The sequence below is a fragment of the Gouania willdenowi genome, chromosome 8 (genome assembly GCF_900634775.1).
Source record: "Gouania willdenowi chromosome 8, fGouWil2.1, whole genome shotgun sequence".
Classification (NCBI taxonomy): Eukaryota; Metazoa; Chordata; class Actinopteri; order Blenniiformes; family Gobiesocidae; genus Gouania; species Gouania willdenowi.
In genome coordinates this window covers 1,297,828-1,312,686 of record NC_041051.1, presented here as the reverse complement: position 1 = coordinate 1,312,686, position 14,859 = coordinate 1,297,828, and the positions used below count along the sequence as shown (strand labels likewise).

The window sequence follows — 14,859 nt, the reverse complement described above, 5'->3', positions numbered from 1 at the left end:
TAACTTCATTTGTACTTTTTTTGACATTACTAAATATTGCCTTTTGTGAACCACTTATTTGTGTCTTTAGTTAGAAAATTATTATCCATATTACTTGCTTATAACATAAAGAATACTGGTTTGATACTTCTTTGTAACATTTACTGTTAGTTCTCGCCAAGGTAAGTTTTAGTGGTTCTAATGTAAATGTATTTGTATCTGGCATTATATATTTAATAAGTTAAAAACAGTATGTCTATTCACAACTGTAACAAAATGTAAATGTTTGTATATTTTACTGATGTCGTTAATATTAGATTTATGATATATATAGCAATAACTATATATCTTGAGGTCTACTTTTACTAGATCTGTGCTATAACCTGTGCTTTTACTTATAGACAATATACAGTGATTATCAAGCCATGTGATTCTGCATATGGTTAATTATTTCTAGTGTAATGATAATGCAATTGTGTAAAATTATGAGCACATGAGACACCATCCTAGTAAAACCTTAAAATTGCAATTTAAAAAAAATAAATAACATTATACGTAAAACATTAACATAAACTGTCTAACGTAAAACCACGTCTTGAACGTTTTGATATTGTTTCATAAAACAATTAGCTCTGGGCTGTAAGAATCACTTTAATCACAAAAAATAATATATGACAGTTATCATAAAATGGACTTAATTAAATATTTTACCTTCATGTGTTGTACATGAAGTTTTAAGGTAATAATGCTGTGAATCTTTAAACATTGAATTTATCCTACAATTATCCCCGTTTTAAGGTTAAAACAAAGAGGTTGTCATAGGATTGCAGCACAAATAAAACAATTGTCTCTCTAGAGGAAATCCAAACAATAGAAATCAGTCACGAAAATGCTGATCAATTTATGTGTTGTTGATGAGGTGCATTATACTTTGTTTTTTCAATGTAACACTGCTGAGGATTCGGTTAACAAAGGTATTAAAACGCAGACAAACCTTCCGGAAATGCCTAGGCGACATGGCTATGCTATCGGTTTTATTTTGTAATTTTTTCTTCATTTCCTGATGTCACTTCCGGAGCTGAGCGTGGAGGAGTTGGGCATGGAGGAGCTGGACATGGAGGTTCTGCAGCTAGACCCTCTTGGTTCCTTTTGCTTTTATAGCAACTAACAGTATATGGTCTCATCGTACACTACAATGAGACCATATACTTGCTACCAACCCTCATTCACTCACTGTCCCCGTTCACCCTCACTAGGGGTGGAAAAAAAAATCATATCACAATTTTTTCTTTGTAAAAACACGATTTTTTCAATCAGATGATTTAGACTATTTTCAAGTTATTTACCAGTAAAACAAACCAATTCACCTACTTAAAATCATCAATCTAAAGTCAGGGTAATTTTCAAACATTTTTTATGAAATTATGTAAACAATTTATTAAACTGGTTTTAAATACAATAAACATTAAACAAAAAGGCAAAACTCCAAGTTATTTTAGTCACACACAGTCTTTTTACTTAGTTTAACTAAAGTGGTGTAGCAATAGCATTAGCAACACATGCTACATAACAAGGCAGCGTAACAGTCTAGTGATTTTTATTTGTTATTGAGGGAACACACTCATATTAATAAAATCCTACTTTAAGCAGTGTTTGAACGCCTCATTTCACACAGTTTGGACAATCATATCCTTTACAAGATAAAACGTTACTGCTTTGGTTACTCTGCCCCTCTGCCACCTGGAACTTTGTTTCTGAACCAGATCTACTCAAGGTCATCGCACGTCATCTGACTGTATCAGGAAGGAAGCGAAGGGATTATATTTCAAAGCCTCCATCAGCCATCCGTCCGCCCTCCTTCTCAGCAAGCTATAACAATAAAGGAGGCGGGTGAAGCACCCACAAGAGGCTGAATGCGTGCGCCCTCCAGCGGCTAGCAATCCTTTTCTTTTCTCCACCCTGGACCCCCAGATATTTGGACAGGATGAAACTGAAATTAAACTTTGTTGCTCTGTAACGTGTAATAACAAATAAAGCTGATTCTGATTCATTAGGCCTGGGTGATATGGATCAACAATATTTTCCCCAAATGGTGATAGATGATATAAACTTGATTGATTTTATTTTTTTCAATATAGTTTTACAATAAAAGCAATAATGGGTCATGGATAAAAATGCCACAAAGACCCTTTTATTAATCACTAGCAGCTCAATATCAACATTTTGACTTTTTCCTTCATTAAGGCTGAAATGTGTGATTAAATTCTGTAGTATTGTTTCTTTCAGGGCAGCTCTGTGTTGATCAAAGTTGCTTTTAAACCACTAGTTTTCAAACAACATTCAGGACGTGGTCCGTTTAAGAAATCCAGCCTGTTGGGGCAGTCATGTAAGAGGTGTGTTAATAGCCCCGTGAGCTGCGTAGCAACTCATAGAGTTAGTTACAGAAGATAAATACATGCAGTGTTTCCTCAAACGTCTCTCAGTGCTTCCAACACTCAGCAACAGACAGAGGACAGACGGACATCTGCACTGACTGAGTGATTTGGCAGATCAACGTCATGTTTTAATCCTTAACAATGCAATATCGGTTCGCACACCCTTACCCTTCACACACAATAATCCACCACTATTGCAGAACCATCTTATTACCTCACTCAGTGCCATTGACAAGATAACTCGTCATTTCAAATCCAAACGCTCAGTGCCATTGACGAGATAACTCGTCATTTGCCTTTTTTCACGGGGATTACTAGAAAACACCCTGGCGGAGGTCCCTCATCAATATCTAAGCTGTGGGGTGTAGTGACCAACTGTGTCCTGAAGATGGCAGCAGTGTACCTTTAGATGAGAGATTAGCCACTGATGCTACCCAGCAAAGGAGGAAGAAGCAGGAACGATGGAGATTATGGCGCTATAGAGTGATATTGTGACGTATCCAGCAGCACATAGCTCCACATACTAACAGAGAACATGTGTGGACCTGAGTGGATTATTGATAATGTTGAGATGGTGAGCTAAAACCATCAACTAACCAGGCCAAACGGGTCATCACTGCATGTCGGGAGGGGGGGGGGTACAAAACACCCCCAGCCTGTGAGCCAGATAGCAAAATAATAGGTGACATGTAGGAGGTAGCAGCACACCTTTGGATGAGAGATCATCCATGCTCAGCAGCGCTCAGAGGGAGAAGAGGAAAGGCGTTTAGGAGACAGAAAATGGCGCTGCATACGAGAGTTAACGTTCACAGCAGCGCACACTCGACCAGAGCATGTGTGGAATTCATGGATAATGTGGCGATTGTGAGATAAAACCATAAAAAAACGGGGAACGCAGTGACACTCTGTATGTCGGGGAGGAAGAGGAAGTTATGTGTGTGCAGAATGATGGGAGAGAAAGTTGGAGGAACTCCAAAATACAGTAAGAAATACATTCAACTCTGACCCAGATAGATAAATAATAATAATTTTGCCATCAAAAGCCCGGTATCTGTGTTTTTTTTTTTAGTTTTATATAAGGAAACAATGTTCAGATGTTAGAGTTGTCACTAAAGCAAAAAATAGCTTTAAAGTCACTGACAGGGTTTTTTTTTTTTACAAAAAGGCTTTTTTTTCTCAGCTTTTTGCTCTGAAACTGAAGAATTGTGCAAAACTTGCTCTATTCAATGGCTGATTACAACAAAACAAGCCAGATGAAAGTAGAGGATTCAATCTTTCAGAATCCGGTGTCAGATTTCAGATAGTCATAGTAGAAAATATTCTGTGGGTCTTTAAAATCAGTCAAAATGCTCAAAAACAGCTGGCTCTGAGGGGGGTAGAAAATCTGAAAATGGCTGGAACTGAATGAGTTAATAGTAGATCACAGAAGAACAAACTTCTGCCAAAATACTTTCCTCCAAATTAAACTAAGTCAACATTTTTTAAACTTTAAACCTTTGTACCAACAGGTAGCTACACATTAACAGACTGAGTGAACCAAAATACAGAGCTGAGCCAAAATGATAGAAGGTGGGAGAACACAGTGGTTGATACTGCACCCTGTGAGGAATGCAATGATAACTGTGTGTGACGTGTGTTTGTGTGTGTGCATTCCTCAGTCAGAGGAAGGAATAGGATGCAGACAGATAAACTAATGCTGATGCTGCTAAAAGTGAATCAATCTTTTGTGAGTTGGTTTCTATTTAACAAGTGTTGAATAGTTGATATTAGTGATTTATGATTCAAACTTGTGTTTTATATCAGGTTTGAGCACTGCAGTGCCTTCCTCTACATCTGATAAAAGAAACAGAAAGCAGCACTGACCTTGCGACACCGAGGGTTTGGGCAGCTGAACAGAGACATATGTTTGTCCAACAGGGCTGGAAAGTTGCAAAACGGACACCTGCGAAGTGCAGAGAGGGAGGAGGATGATCAGGGAGTGAAGGTCAGAGGAAACGCAGAAGGATGATTGTTACAAAAACATTTCTCCTGTTCCCTCTATTCATGGAGTGCATCTTCTCACACAGATTAGCAACCGCTGCCAGTTTGGGTTGTCCAAATGTAAAAATTGCCAGTGTGTGAAAGAGGATATGCAGGGATATGAATCATGCTTAAAAAGTTAAGGTTGTTTCATATCATGGAAAAAAAAATTAAAAATCACATTCTCCCTCAGATTACAAACAGAAAGATTCATTTAACTTTGATCCAATTGGAAGTAGGATATTTTGGACATAAATTTGAAAACAATTTGTTGCTGAATTGTCACTGTATCTATTTGTATATTACATATGTGCACACTCCTTGGTTATACAGTAAATAGTTTATAAAGTAAACACTCAAAAATGGAAAAACAAGGGAAAGGGGTATATTGAGAGAAAAGTGAGTCATGTCAGCTATTTTTTTTTAATCTAATGTGTGTAAACATAACTGTTAATGTGTAAAATGCCCTCGAACCTTTCATAAATTTATTCAGACAACTTTTTTCAGGAAATTTTGTTTGAAATTTCATGTGTCCTTATGTGTTCAATTCTGTCAGGCTGGCCACGCTTCCTGTTGCCCAATGGTCTCTGGAGAAGAGAGTTTCAGGTGAGGGAGAGAAAAAATGTTCCCTCATCCCTGCTAAGCATCAGTAGATGCCTCTGAGGAACACTGACAGTTGGCAATCGAAACATGTCAGGAGATCAAAGTAAATTTCCTGAAAAAGTTGATGAAATGAATGAAACCTTAACATATTTCAAAAAGACAAAATGAACATGCTGGAAATATTATAAATCATGCTTAAAGCTGCTAGAAATTATGATTGTCAGATGAAGACATCGTGTAGGCTTTATTCCTCAATAAATAGGAAATAATTTGCTGGAAAAAGATTTCAAAGGTTGAAATGTATTTTCATCTCCACTGTAAACAATCTGTTTATAAACACAGCTATAAACATTGTGTGCATTGCATTGTGGGATGTAAAATGTCTCAGAGACGGATGAATAGAAGAGTTATTCTTCATTCTTTAATTTCTCTCTTCATTAATGTCTGAGCAGGTGCCCACGGTAGCTGGAGATTAACTTCAGAGCAGATGAAAAGCTGGAGGGATTTCTGTATGTTTGTTTGAATACTTTACACAGCTTTGACTCCAGCGTGCACACATACCTCACAAGCTCATCTGCACAGGTGGCAGCGACCGCCTCCTCCGCCTGCCTCTCGTAATATTTACACAGGATGTTTTCTGGAAGGACTTTCTCGAGCTCACACACGGGGTAGGAGCACAGGCAGCCGTCCTCCATGCAGCTCAGCTCCGACTGCAACACACACACACACACACACACACACACACACACACACACACACACACACACACACACACACACACACACACACACACACACACACACACACACACACACACACACACACACACACACACACACACACACACACACAAAATGTATTGAAGACATTTCTGTTGAAACCCAGAAAGGTTTTACAGGTGATGATAGTAGAGGGACATTAATTTTTTTTTTTTACTCTGCATAAACTGGGTGGGCCTGTGCCCATCCAGGCCCACCCATAGTTCTGCCCCTGCGTGTATGTATGTATATATTTGTATGTATTTATGTTTATGTGCATATATGTCTTTTTTCTTCCTCAGCCAAAGCTCACAAAGACACTTTAAAGGTCCAGTATTCTGCTATTTTTCACCCATCTCCATTTGTTCCAAGAACCCCAACAACATAGTATTTGAGGTTTATTTTCTCAAAATCACCTGTTTTCTGGAGTTTTAGCCTCTGAAAAGTCACTTTCATGACACTTCTAAAAACAGGCTGTTTTTGGGCCTTCATACATATGCATGAGTGGGCGTGTCTGTAGACGCAGACTTTATGCCTCGCTCTTGCGAGGGAGATCAGTGATCACCATAGCCATAGTGATTTTCTTTTGCTATCCAGACATTGTTGTTTTCAGCCAAAAAACAGCACATTACAGCAAAACACATGGATATTTAAGCGGCTATTGTGATTGTGAGTCCGTCTCAGCCCTTCAGGCTGTGTTTATCACACAGCCTGCAGCAGCAGAGTCATTCAGCTGCTTCAAACACTCACCGGAGTATTAATCTGCTAAACCACTTTCTTCTCCTCCTCATTTCTACAGGAATAGTGCATTTTCTATTCATTTTTTATGTATTCAGTTTAAGGTGATAATCATTTGTTTTGTCCAATCACTGAGTCGTATTGTGTCACACACACAAACACAGATCAAGTCAAAGGCTATACAAGGTGATATTATGGATACTAAAAATGGAACTGCTCCCTGGGTGCTACACCGTGGCTGTCCACTGCTCCTCAGGGAGGGGTTAAATACAGAGAACGCATTTAGTGTTTGTAGCTTTACATATATGACAATAAAGTATTATGTATATTATATATTAAACCGTAGTGTTTGTTTTACATGTGAGGTAGTTTGAGAGGGAGGAGCTCACATTGTTATAGGGTAGGAGGAGCCAGGATTGTCAGGAGGAGGAGTTTCCGTTAGGTGACGTCAAGTAGTGAGAAAAATCCAACTGGCCTGTTCATAGCTTTTTAAAAAATGAATAACAATGGAGGGAGGAAACAGAACTTTTTCATCTTTGACCCTCTGAAGGCTAAAGGATGTATATCACTGTAGCAAAACCATTATAATGTGATTTTTTCATAATACTGCCCCTTCAACTGAAATGTCCCATTGCCCCAGATTTATTATTTATTGTTTACAGACTGACCATTTGTCGCTACATTTAACCCTGATCTCCTCCGATATGCCTATGCACCCATTTATATTTTTATATCTATTTATATATACAGTATGTTCTGATGGTTCTGATTATTGTGAGTTTTTTTTAATGTACTGTTAAACAGAGCTGTAATGTGGCAGGTCAGAGGTCAGGAAATATCCTGTGTGCGCACGCATGCATGAGAGTAGTTTGGAGGTGAATGGATAAGGGGATAAGCCCGATTAGCTTTGACGCATTTTGTTGTGTTGGCGTGGGTACGGCCAACAGTAACCTCAGTTCTGTGCAACAATAAAGCGACTTTGCAATCAAGAACGTTGTCTTCCTATCCAACGTTTTGGGGGCCGTTACTATATATTTTTGTATGCCCAACTCATATGGGAGCCCGGATGCATCTTATTTGGTGCATTAAATATTTTTGAAAATGTTTAATAACATTTTTGGAATATACTAAGATGATCTTTTTCTAACAGGAAAATACGATTTCAAGTCGTTACTTTCAAATTCAATACCAACTATTCAAATTCAGTTTCAAGTGGCACAAATCCCAGTGTGTGTACCTTCCCAGAGCCGAACACTGCCTCCTGAGCGTATTTAACCAGGCACTCCTTACAGAAGAGGTGTCCGTCTGAGCACTGCGTCATCTTCTCAAATGCAAACTCCCCGTAGCAGCAGCCGCACTCAATCAGTTGACCGTCCTGGACACAATAGCCAGTACACACATTTAGGGAACCCTAATTAAAAGTAACTCAGTCACGGTTAATACCAAAAGGGCCACATTCATGACATTCATTAACCACACAGTTTACAAATAATTAGTTGTTCTAACAGCTCTTACCTTTTTATACTCATCCTCGTTGACCTGCAGAGCGAGGAGAAAGTCCTCGTGCTGGAGGAGAAGGAGAAAATATATTACGATGTATTCTACAACATAATGCCGCAGCGTTTGCTCTGATGTGAGATGAGAATGCAGAATTATCATTGGTTGGTCATATACACGTGTGTGTTTGTGTGTGTGTACCTCTGCCCGTTCTTTGGCCTTCTGCTGATAAAACGTCAGCTCCTTCTGCACAGAAGGTTTCAGGCTGCTGTATGTTCTGCAGTACCGTCGGTCGTTCTCCAGGAAATACATCCTCTTTTCAAACTTCTTTGAACCTGCTGAACAAAATCACAATGATGAACAACAACTGAGCAACGCTGGACTCAGACTGAGGTCAACAGTAGAATATACTGTAGAATATACTGTACTGTCATATATGTAGAGCTACATACACAAACTGTGTTCTCTGCATTTAACCCCTCCCTGAGGAGCAGTAGGCAGCCGCAGTTAGAGCTTTAAGGTTTTGACCGAACAATTTTGATCAGGCTCGAGTCGGGTTTGAACGCTGCGCGGTAAATAATGATCAGGTGATGTGTTTTGATTAGTGTGGGACGACGCATAAGAGCGTCTGTAGCGGCACATGGAGCTGCCTGTCAGGGTTGGGGTCAATTTTTCACTTACAATCACGTTTTCAATTACAAGTGTTTGGTTTCAATTAATTTATTCCAATTACAATTAAATTACAATTATTTTGTATCCTCAGAAAGTCAATTACTAAATTTAAATTACAATTATTTTGTATCCTCAGAAAGTCAATTACTAAATTTAAATTACAATTATTTTGTATCCTAAGAAAGTCAATTACAAATGCATTCTCAATTACTAAAGTTAAATTACAATCAATCACAAATACTGAGCCTAAAATAAATAACCTAATAAATGTTAACCTTCCTCTTGTGTTAGCTTTCTGTTAGCATCTCTAATGATAAAAGGTCCTAAATCAGCTGTAAAATACACTAAAAACAAATATCTATCATCTAATCTCTTTCCTATCTATTGGTTACCTTGTTAGGCTTCCTAATCAATGACGATATAGGTTTTAATATTTTTATTTCATGTGTAGAACTCTACATAGAACTGCAACATAGTTCCCCAGTTTTGCCTTAAATTATAACTGACAATTTTGAAAGAATCTTCATGGCTGAACTCAATTACACCTTAATTACAATTACGACAGCAACACATTTTTTAAATTACAATTACAATTTAAGCTTTAATTATAATCACTTATCAATTACAATTATAATTGACCACAACCTGCCTGTCATGTTTGTAGCTGTATGCAGAACGAGGAACTAGTAAATAAAGCTGATATTAAAGAAACTCACATCAAATCAACGTGCTCGCACGTATGTGTTGGGTTGACAGGGTATGGGCTAAGAGTAACTAAACCCCTGCTTTCTGCTGACCGGCCACTAGGGGGGAAATTCAAAAAATGTGTTAATTATGGGAGTTACTTCTCACGCAGTAAGACACGCCCACTCAGGCAGCCGGTCAGTGCTGGCAGTGACGGACCGCTGCCTGCTCAACTATTATACACAATACACACACACAGCCCCAGAGACCACCTTGTGGATGTTTGACATGTTCTACAGCACCACCTGCTGGTGATTTTGTGTCCCTAAACTTTGTTGTTTAAACTTACGTGTTAAAAATAACAAATTGATAAACAAAAACTCGACACCCTGATGTGAAGGTACAGCAGTGGACTGTAAGCTCACCGTGCTCAAAGTTAAAGTCGATATAGCAGCGCTCTGAGGAGGTCCTGCTCCGTCGCCTCTTTCCCTGTTGGTCGCCTGATTCCTGCCACTTCTTTAGAGCTTCACATAAGGCCTGGGGCGAAGAGCGAGCAACAAAGAGTTAAAGAGGAAGAAAAAGGAGAGAGAGAGAGAGAGAGAGAGAAGGCGGTGCACCTTGCGTGTGATTGCATAGTGTCCCTTCAGAGAATTGAGGGCCCATTTGATGTCCTGACAGCTAAGCATCCTGAAATCTGCCATGAGCAAGTCAGCAGCCTGCATTACCACTTCAGGGGCCACGTTGGCTAGTTTGGAATAGTCGAACAAGTCCTCAATCACCTGGAACAGCAGCCAGAACATCATATTGATTAGTGGAGATGCAGGACACATCCTCACTATTGTTATCCGTTTTTTTTTTTTTTTTCCCATCATTGTTAACTCCTCCTCCACTGTTTGCCCAATTTTGACAAATAAGCTATCAAAAAAAATCAGAAAGTTCCAGACATTTATGCTTGTACTTTTGTCATTTGTGACATTTAAACTTATTACATTTTTTCTATCCCATTCACTTCTATTGGATTTTCAACTTTTTCAACCCCTTCATCTCCAGCCATTCTTCAACTGATTGTGGCCATTCAACCTTTAACATGTTCAGCTACTGCCTTCAACCTTTTCCACCAATTTCAAACTTATTGCTAATGTTCAGCTATTGCTAGGTTAGCTAATCCAAAGTTAGTGCTAATGCTAGGCTAATGTAATTGCTAAACAAATGCTTATGCTAGGCTAATGTTATTGCTAAACAAATGCTAATGCTAGGTTGGTGCTAATGCTAGGTTAATGATAACACTAGGCTATAACTATGCTAATGTGTTGTTAATGTTAGCTAATGCTAATACTAGGTTAATGCTAAAACTCGGCTAATGCTATGCTAATACAGTGCGATGCTGGCCAGCACCTGCATCCTCACTTGCGTTTTCTTCAGGAAATGCAAAAATTCTAGTTAGACGTTGTGGTTTCACAGATGGTTTTCTGCTCTAGCATTTGTGTTTAACAGAAAGCTCATTTCAATCTGTAGTTCTTGGACACTGTAAAACCAAAAACTGACAGCGGCAGATTCCAAATTGTCCCTCCTATCTCCTTGCCTAATCCACTTTTCCTTACCCCCGTGAATGACATTACAGGGTTAAGGAGAGGTGTTAGGAGACTTCCGAAAGGAGTTAGGAAAAAGACATCACATTGTTTTGACAATCAGACGACTACCACTAGGTGACGTAATTATTCCGACGGCGGCTAAAGTTAGTGACCTCTGCCGTGGTGAAAAAACCACCTATTTCCGAAAATGGACTAACAGCACATTTATAACACTTGTCGCTGATATAATCTCAAATATCACAAGGTTTAAATGTATATCAAAAAAAAAGAGGCTACGAGAAACAAAAGTGAAACGTCACATTGAGAATGGTTACTCACACTTACCATCCACTCAGAAATTAACATTCATTTTATGAAATTGGTACATTTATGCAAGAGTTGCATAACGTCGTAGACATACACCTGTACAACCGTACAAAAAATCCCTAGGTGAATGTAATATGTTGAATAAAACATTGTGGCTAAAAATGTCTGATCCCCTTTTCTTGAACTAGAGTCTGTTTTATGTTATAATCTGATAATATGGCTGCATATGGATTTTAGATTATTTAAAGATGTTCAAGGCATATTATTGCATTGGTAACTTACATGATATGCATCCCTTTTCAGTCTGTGAGTATCTGTGAAAGTGGGTCCCTTTAAATGTTGTCGCCTCAATGAATTGTGGGTCAGCATTATCTGGTCTCCTTTGGTAAAGGGTGCATCAGTGTTTACTAGGCTAAAGGAGGTTATAAAGGAAACATTGAGCCTCCTTTCCTTAGCTTTTAGAGAATTTGAAGACTCCTTATCATGGCCGCTACTAAAACACGTAGGTTAAGGACAAGTGGATAGAAAAGGAAATAGGAGGGACTATTCTGACGCGGCCATAGTTGAACATCTACCTCTGTCTGTGGTTCTCCAGACTCCAGTAAGATGCTAGTGGGCGCTCCTATGGCTAGAGCCGTTTCCCTCCTAGGATACTCTGGATTTTCCAACAGCAGGTTACATATGCTGTAAACAGAGCAGAGGAGGCCTACATTAGGCCCCTACATACACTGAAGTCTGTTTCATCATGCAATTTACATGCAAAAGTATGTAAATAGTTACATTTCAAAACAAAATTATAACTGAAAAAAGGTTTAATCATATTTACACATTCAAGTCTTTCCCGAGATTCTTTTGGATCAGTTCTGCTACAAAGGCTTCTTGGACATCTGGGAAGAGATCCAGCTGTGGAAGACCAAAAACTGGTTAAAGGATTTACTGGGGACATTTACTGTTTTATATGAAGGAGCACGAGAGATACTCACCACACTAGTGATAAGGGATCTGATGTGATGATTTGGAGTTTCGGGTCTCTCTCGGGGTGCAGAGGGTCCGGGCCTGGCGTCCTCTATTTGGGGAACCGCCTCTGCTGCGTGAGGGACTACGACCAGAGCAGGACCTGGGACCATTTGCTCCTGGTTTTTGGTCACAATGATGCGATCCTCACGTCCTTGAGAAGGGAAATGGGGGTTTGAACCTGATGGAGTTGGCGAAGCGGGCACATTGAGTTTCACACTGGGGGCCACACCTGAGGGGCCGGCCTGTGGCAGGTTGGTGGAATCGGCCTGACCTGATGCCTGACTGCCCAGGATGATCCGATGCCCCGCCTTTGGAGGACCCAGTCTTTCGGGGGCTGCAGCGATCAGAACAGTACCAGGGACTTCCTGTTTAACCTGAGGGGCTTGGAGTGGCTGGGCGGCCGGCCGGGCGGGGGCCTGGGCCAGGGGCTGAGGCTCTATCTGGATCAGGTTGCCCAGCATTTTATTGCCAATGGCATTCAACAGCAGCACCTGTGGCCCCTCCCACTGCTGCTGCTGTGGGAGGGGCTGTGGTAAGGGCTGTGGCTGTGGGAGGGGCTGTGGGTGTGTTTTCATCGCAGATGCCTGAAAGCTTGGCTGCTGGAGGACAAACTTGTGAGCTGTGCTTCCATTGGTCTGGGCGTGTGATGATCGCGTGGACAGAGTGTGGGGGTGGGACTGTGGGGGGGCTGATGAGGTGCTGGCCTGAGGATTGTGTTGTGAAGCATGGCTCGTACTCGCCTTTTCATGACTCAATGCAGAGCTCCCCACTGGTTTCTCTGCTGGTCTGAAAGATCCAGTTTGTGGCTGTGAGAGTCCAGATGTGCTGGGCTGGGGCTGGAGAAGGAGTACTGATGTAGCTCTGAGCGACACGGCGCTAACATTGTCCTTTTTGGAGGTAGATGGAGACTGAGCAGCATGCAGCGGGCTGTGTGCTGACGTACCGTGGGGCTGCTGGGAGCTGGTGCTAGCTTTTGGTTCAGACAGTGGGAGTAACGAGGGACCGGGCTGGGGCCGCGAGTATCCAGATGTGCTAGGCTTCTCCGGGGTCTGCGTTTCCGTAAGTGGCGGGTGAGCAACGGGGTGTATGGCAGCTGTGGAGAAGGAAGGAGCAGGGCCCGGTGTCTCCTTTGGAGTTGTGCTACTTTGGCCCACAAACTGAAACGGTTTGTTTAAGGTGCCGTTCCATTTGGCTGCTGGGCGAATCACGTGTTTGCGTGCAGGAGTTAAATTCTGGAAAGTAAAGCAGAAGAGAGAAAAAAAAAATCAACAAACTAATACTAATAATTGGCTCAGTGGTCATTGACACAGGTTTCTGTGGTGTGACAAACTCATAACACAATTCTGCTTTACATGGACTTTAAGCATCCACTGTTGAATAAATTATTTTTTTGCACAAGAACATGGATTATCCTTATGTTTGATATGTGGATTATGTAAAAACATCCACTGTCTCTGGCTTGCACTGCGCACCAGTGTGTTTGACATGCGCTTGTTTCCACGTGCGCTGATATGTTCTGTTGACATTAACAGTTGTCTATTAATAAAAGCAATGCTTACCACTAAAACAAATGTAAGTATGTCATTTTTATGAGGAAAAAATAGGTTTTAACTGTCGGTTTCAGGTCGAGCACGGATATAAATACTTAATGTCTGTCCTATAGTCTTCAGTTTTGCTTTGTTGGGTTTGGGTCAAAGCTTGAAGGTTCATATCATCAATGGTCTAAAAGCAAATCAGCACCACAAAAAGCCAAAACAAAAATATTTGTCCCTCTTATACTTTCTCCTCATCCTCCACTGCACAAAAACTTTGAGACACACGCGCATGCGGGTCAGTTTGGAGGCGCAAACCATTCACACTGGAGTCTGATACATATGGAATCAGAACAGTATCATAATGAATGAACTCTTGCAGGGTTTTTCACAAATGCACGCAATCTGTTTCACAAATGCACACACTCTGGTTCACAAATATATATTTGTTTTGCAGTTGTATTTCAGATTCACAAATGCACACAATCTGTTTCACAAATATTATTTTGAGGCACACTTGTAATATAAATCCACAGATAATGCAAATTGCTGAATGTGCATTTACAAACCGCTTCTGTGCTGTGAAACCTCTGTATTTGTGAGAAAAATCTCTGCTGTGAATTTTGAGACTGCCCTGACGCCGTGGGTCAACAAACGTCACCATTGGCTGATAAAACTGATTGACAGATTCATCAGCCAATCAGGTGTGTTTGCTTTCAGCCTATCATATGGCTTCTTACAATTGCAGAGCTCTGATATTTGCTCATGCGGTGTTCAAACAAGACGAAGACGCGCTACAATGGCGGACAGAAGAGACAGCGGCAGGATTCGCAGGATCAAAAAATGTTTCCCTATTTGCTCCGCCCACCAGACTCCCAAAAAGGCGACAACCAGGCTCTGTTTGTTTCCACCATCAACTATGGAGGACCCCCGTCAATTCACTGCTCCTTACCCTCGGAAGGGGAAGAAACGTCGGCTTTCCTGGCTTCACCAGGTTAACCAGCGCCACATCCAACTCGATGAGCTT

General features: G+C 40.6%; 1 protein-coding gene across 7 annotated transcripts in view; it reads right to left on the bottom strand.

The window, feature by feature from the left end:
* rnf216 (ring finger protein 216) overlaps window positions 1–14,859 on the bottom strand; it is a 46,078-nt gene that overhangs the window by 15,531 nt on the left and 15,688 nt on the right. For 5 of the 7 annotated variants that reach the window (XM_028454712.1, XM_028454714.1, XM_028454713.1 and 2 more), the window contains exons 4-13: window positions 12,267–13,532; window positions 12,110–12,186; window positions 11,859–11,967; window positions 10,003–10,164; window positions 9,811–9,922; window positions 8,231–8,367; window positions 8,048–8,098; window positions 7,770–7,907; window positions 5,598–5,746; window positions 4,278–4,356 (exon numbers count right to left, since the gene is read on the bottom strand). In XM_028454712.1, the coding sequence (XP_028310513.1) occupies window positions 4,278–4,356; window positions 5,598–5,746; window positions 7,770–7,907; window positions 8,048–8,098; window positions 8,231–8,367; window positions 9,811–9,922; window positions 10,003–10,164; window positions 11,859–11,967; window positions 12,110–12,186; window positions 12,267–13,532 (2,280 nt within the window). The remainder of the gene's footprint in view (window positions 1–4,277; window positions 4,357–5,597; window positions 5,747–7,769; window positions 7,908–8,047; window positions 8,099–8,230; window positions 8,368–9,810; window positions 9,923–10,002; window positions 10,165–11,858; window positions 11,968–12,109; window positions 12,187–12,266; window positions 13,533–14,859) is intronic. The other 2 variants (XM_028454716.1, XM_028454711.1) reach the window with 2 other exon arrangements.